Source organism: Sphaerodactylus townsendi, linkage group LG08 (genome assembly GCF_021028975.2).
Source record: "Sphaerodactylus townsendi isolate TG3544 linkage group LG08, MPM_Stown_v2.3, whole genome shotgun sequence".
Classification (NCBI taxonomy): domain Eukaryota; kingdom Metazoa; phylum Chordata; class Lepidosauria; order Squamata; family Sphaerodactylidae; genus Sphaerodactylus; species Sphaerodactylus townsendi.
The window spans coordinates 26,270,649-26,276,648 of NC_059432.1; the positions used below are offsets into that span (position 1 = coordinate 26,270,649).

Here is a 6,000-nt window from a genome sequence, read left to right on the forward strand (position 1 = left end):
CTGGGAAAAGTAGGAAAAGCTGTACTCCATGATTTCTTAAAATCTGATCTTCAGCCAAATGCTGGATGTCAGCAGAGCTCTATAACCTCAGTTTGGCTGAGATCAAATGCATAAAAATAGGTTTCAAAAGAGCAGCACTGTAGTCCTGTTCACTCTACAAATTTTTCTCAGTAGTAAAACATTTTTAAGCTCAGATAGAACTACCAATGTGTTTCAAAAAACCTGAAAGCAAAAGCTGGCTTCTGTGGAGACAGGGGAAAACTAGATATATTGTTTTAAGTACTGAATTTGAGCTTTACGCTGGGAAAGCAATCAGTGACACTCCAGGTCCAACTGTTCTATCATACAGTAAGGCTTGGTGGTAGTCAGAGGTGTACCGCCTATGGAGACATGGGGCCACCCATGTCGCTGGGTGCACGCCTGTGGGGCACCCAGCAGGCTCCTGCCCCCACTCTCCCACTCACCCCCCCCCCACCCCCACCAACCACCGTTGCTCACTGGCTGGCCAACTGGCTGGCTGGCTGGCTGTTGTCCTCCTTCCCTGCAGGCTCTGAGACTTGGCTTCAGGGAAGCTGCCACTCGAGCAGCCTCTATCTATGATTTCTTAAAAGGGCAATGCTTTTTTAAGATTGCTTAAGCAATCTTTGGAGCATTGCCCTTTTAAGAAATCATAGAGACAGGCTGCCCCGAGCGGCAGCTTCCCTGAAGCCGAGCCTCAGAGCCTGTGGGGAAAGTAAATAGTGAGTGCTGTGCACTTACTCGCAAGTAAGTGGGCCTCTGCGGGGGGTGGGGTGGCGCCCAGAGGGTTTTTAGTCTCTGGGTGCCATTTAGATCCAGTACTCCACTGGTGGTAGTATAGAAGGAACACAGGTCATTGCATAGTCTAATTCTGATCAGGGAGATTTGGGAGTATACAGTGACTACAGTTACAAATGAATGGTAGAATTTGGGCCAGGATGTTAAGGAACAGTTACAGGGCAAGGAGATGGGGATAGAAGAGTGGAGTTAGCTAATGACACACAAAAACTATTCTGAGGAAGAATATTCCACATCCACCAACAGATCCATGTTCTGACATTACATTTGTCAAAACCTAATCCTACCTATATTACTGATGTCAAACAGTAAATTCATTCACATTTTTAAGACTAAAGAGGCCCACAGAGCATTGCAGAAAATGATCCAGGAAAGCAGAAGGAAAGAAGTATGTCACAATACAAACAAAATGCATGGCTTGTCAAAAGATGTCAACAGAGGAGTTACATGGCACATTAAGCACTTGAGATTCTATGGTTGAAGTTTAACATTTTTAGCTTACGTTGTGTACCAGGAAATCTGTTACTAGAGCAGTTCTCACTTCAGTCCTGGATGACATCAATAATGCTTGCTCTGTAGGAACTCTGTTACTCACCTGACACAATGGTATATCCAATACCTCTGGGTCGTCCTTTGTCCTGGTCAATTGCAGTTATCATACGTACAGTTGTACCCTGGGGAACAAAAAGGGAGAATTTGAATATTCCAGGCTAAATTTCCTGAGCAATTTCCCCCACATTTATCACAGTGGATTTCACAGCAATTGTAGTACCTGTGGAAAAAGGAACACTACACTGTTGAAATGTTACCGTTATTTAATTATGAGCTATTTGTAAAGTGTTTAAGAGCAAACTTTCCCAGTGAAGCTTTAACCCTGTAGGCTACTTGGCATTGTCTTTTGTTATTCAAGTCTTATACATCCTTACACAGCAACACCAGAAAAGTTCTCAGACTTGACCTGTAACTCTCTAGGTGTTTCTTACAAGAACTGACCTGTGCTGCACACATGTTTTTGTGAGTAGATATGAGATGAATTATATGGTGTTTTTTAAGGTGGGTAGCTGTGTGTGTGTGTGTGTGGGGGGGCTCTGAAGACAACACCAAAACCGTTTTCATTGCCACTTGTCATGAGGTTCATCAAGCTGGAACTGGACATAGGTCATGGAGGTGAATGTGACTATTAGTGCCAGAGTTCTGCTCTTTACAGAATGTCAATTCATGCTGGGAGCTGAAACTGAGAAATCTTGGCAAAGACTATAAGGAGCAGCTACAGATTTTTGACATAGCAGAAGCCTGCAGATTTTACTTCATTCTTGTTATTATCCAGAAAAACAGCATACTAACCCATTCTAACAGTTAGTAGTAGCCTAATAGTTTCTGTTTGTGGCTCCACCCATCCTATGGTGTAACACGATGTAGTGCACAACATTAAGATGTTCACCCTCCCAAAGTAATAACTTGCAATTTATTTCTCCCTTATTATTCTTTGCATAAATCCATGTAGTTGACCAAAGTTTCTATAAACAGCTTTCTGTTCTCACATCATCACATCTCCCCAACAAAGCCGTGATCTTTCAGCAAAAAGAACAAAAATTAAGCACAGTAAATATTCCTCACTTTGTAACATCTCATTTAAAAATCCCTTACTAAAGGCAAGCAGGATAATGATTAAAGAGACAAACAGGATGCATGGAGAGGGAGAACTGTGCTTCTAATCCAGAGCCTTCAGGTACATTGCTACATACATTCCATTCTGTTAGGTAAGCTCTTTACTCACATGGCTAGGATCAGAATGACATGATACGCAGCGATTGGTAATGAGTATGGAGCTTCAAATATTTAGCTCAGTGGTTCTCAAGCTTTTCTGGTGCATGACTGCAATGCCCTCTCTCTTATTTGTTTGTAAACACACACAATAGGTACACAATGTTTGTTCATTCCTTTATCAATATTTCATTACCACCAGCAATTTAATTCCAAACTCTTTTATAATTTTCTCCTGAAGTAGTGTGTCTGAGCTTTCAGGCAGTTTTGAAGGGTTATGTGGTCTTGAAAAAATTACTAATGTGGGATTCCAGGTTATATTTAACAAATCAGAATTTTATTTATATATGTTCTTTTGCTTAAAGGTTTCAAGAAATAATTTACAACAAATAAAACAAACTGAAGCAATAACTTCTGCTGAAGTGATTTTTACCTTACATCAGTCCACTCTCTCCATTACATATCAGAGAGATATTAGGATTTGACTCTGTTTCTAGTCTTTATTCCTATTTCTTTGCCAATTCTACACTTCATAAAACACTATATGCTTAGCACAGACAGCCTCTCTCTCTCAGTACAGCACAGACTGACTGTCCCTCTCCCAAGTTTGCACACACTAACTTCCTCTCAATTCTAGCAGACACTCACAGTCGCTCTCCAGTGTCAACCAATAATCTCACCCTCTCATCTCCCTTTCATTTCCCGTCCTTCTACAACTTACTTCCCATTTTAAAAAAGCACACAAAACATTTAAAATAGTTACAGCAACGTATTGCAAAACATATGAATTTTTTTCTGGTGCACTTTGTGCACAAAATTAAAAAATACATTACAACGATAAATAAAAGTAACCAACTTCAGAAATTAATAGCATTGCTTTAATAAATTAATAACATTGCTTTAATAAACTAAGTGTGGTGGTGTGAAATATGAGCTTGATGTTTTTTCGCGACATTTTCAATGACGGGGTGTATATGAGACAAACATATTCTCATTTCATTTTCAATGCATTGAAGTCTTTCTCTGTTTCTGCATTTAATGTTAGTGAAGAAAAGGGATAATCTCCTATGTTTAATGATGGAAAATAAAAGTTTAATTTCTCTTCTGGAGTTGTCAAATGCTCAACAACCATAGGATTCATGTCTTTAATGTGTTTATGTAGCAAAGGAAACATTTCAAAATTACCATCTTCAGTTCTTTGTTTCCAAAATTGCTATCCTTTTCTAAAACACAATTAGCTTATTTCTTGAAGTTAGAATATTTTCATTTTTACCTTGTATTAATGGTTATTGAGATGCATAAATATCTCTGTTAAATATTCTAGCCTGGAAATCCAAAATTCACAATGTAGACATTCACAAAAGTGTTTTTTTTTTCTTCCTCAAAAAATGTAAGAATCTCTTTTTGGAGTTTGTGTACACAACACAGGACTTCCCCCTTGATAGCCATCTCACTTCCATGTATAAAATTAAATTTCCATGTATAAAATTAAACTTAAATCAAGTTGAATAAAATTTTATAAATGAAAAAAAAATTAAATTTCTGTACTGTGAATCCATATCAATACAAATTTTCCTAAATAAATGAGTCTGTGGTATTCTTCTTTTAATGAAATTAACTATTTTGCCAGCTCGGGCAAGAACATTTTTTAATTCCATTCCTAGTGTTTGTGAAGCGAGGATCTCTCTGTGTAGAAAGCAATGAATTATAATAACATTGGGATTTTGCTGTTTTGCAAGTGCTGGAAACCCTCTCATATAACTTACTGTACTATAGATAGAGCTTCATCTGAAGAGATGCCAACATGTGACTTCCATTATTTTTTTTTTCATTTTTCAAGGTAGGCAGTTACAGTATCAAATATATTATGACCTCTTGTAGTACCTGTCATTTCTTTGCACCAAAAAAATTGGTTTATGTGACCTTCATCAATAAAACGAACAAATGCAAATAGCTGTGCTTTGTTGCTGATGTTGGTGGATTTGTCAACTTGCAAAGCAAAATCCCAATTCTGAAGTTTATTCTATACATTTTCTTCTATGTCAGCTGACAGTTCTGTAATTCTTCTATAAACTGTATCATTTGAGAGAGGGATTTTGCTTATTTCTTGTTCTGCTTCATTTCCTAACATTGTTTTAACAATCTTTCCACACGCTGGCAAAATAATTGACTCAGAGTATGAGACTTTATTTTTTGTGCAGTCATTTCAGATATCTTGTGAGAAGTAATTGAACCTTTTTAGAAACTGTTAATGTTTTATTTAAAATACTGGCTTGTTTCAGTTTCTGCTCTGACAATCTTTTGAAATAATTTGAATTCTTTCCATGAAGATGTGAGTGTTTAGCTAGGGGCAGGAGAAGGTGGCAAAGGATGACTAGGAGTTGGGGAGATGGAAAGGGGTGAGTAGGGGTGGGGGAGAGTGGGAAGGGGTGGGTGCGGGTTGGAGAGGGTGTCAAGGAGTGGCTAGGGGTGGGGGAGGCTCTCGCCAGGCCCTCTGTAGCCCAGGGAGCTTGAAGGGGAACGGGGTGGAGGCAGCTCCTGACAGGCTTGGCAAGAGCTTCCTCATCTCCGCTCACCCCAAAGCTCCCTGGACTGCAAGGGAAGCTGTCGCCAAGCTCTTGGTGGCCTGGCGAGCTTCGGGGTAAGCAGAGGTGGGAAAGCTCTTCCTGAGCCTGGCAAGAGCTTTCCCACCACACCCCCCTTCAAGCTCCCTGGGCTGCAGAAGGCTCAGAGAAAGCTACTCCATCACAACTCAAGCCAGGCCACAGAGAGCCCAGTGAGAGTTTTCCCACCACGCCCCCTTCAAGCTCCCTGGGCCACATAAGGCCCAGAGAAAGCATCCCCCATCCCAATTCAAACTGAGCCACGGAGAACCCAGCGAGAGCTTTCCTGCCCTGCCCCCCCTTCATGGTCTCCAGGCTGTGGTGTAGGGAAGCTTGTGCCAGGCTCTTGGCAGCCCAGCTTGAGTTGGGATGGGGGGGATGCTTTCTCCAGACTTTCTGCAGCCCAGGGAGCTTAAAGGGGGCAGGTGGGAAAGCTCTTGGCAGGCTTTCCCACCTCTGCTCACCCCAAAGCTCGCTGGGCCACCAAGAGCCTGGTGAGAGCTTCCCTGGCCCATGGCCCCCCACCCCACTCACCGTAGGAGGCAGCGGTCCTGGGCTGCCTGGCAGGGTTGGGCCTGGCAGGGCCATGGGGTGCCCAGAGGCAGCCCTGCTAGGCTACTCCTTCAGCTGGTGGAGACTCTGCCATGTGAAGGAGCAGCCTGGCAGGCTGGGGGGGGGAGAAGAAGGGGGCAATTTTCCACACACACACCCGTGACTGAACGGTGACTCCATATGTTACCATCGAATCTCTGCCTCTGCTACCATACACTCCCCTGAAGAGTTCTCACACAAAGATCTATGAGAGCAGAGTTTAATT

At 41.8% G+C, this 6,000-nt stretch overlaps 1 protein-coding gene across 1 annotated transcript in view; it reads right to left on the bottom strand.

The window, feature by feature from the left end:
- CDH23 (cadherin related 23) overlaps positions 1 to 6,000 on the bottom strand; it is a 612,421-nt gene that overhangs the window by 330,778 nt on the left and 275,643 nt on the right. The window contains exon 9 of the mRNA XM_048505079.1: positions 1,412 to 1,490. Coding sequence (XP_048361036.1) covers positions 1,412 to 1,490 — 79 coding nt within the window. The remainder of the gene's footprint in view (positions 1 to 1,411; positions 1,491 to 6,000) is intronic.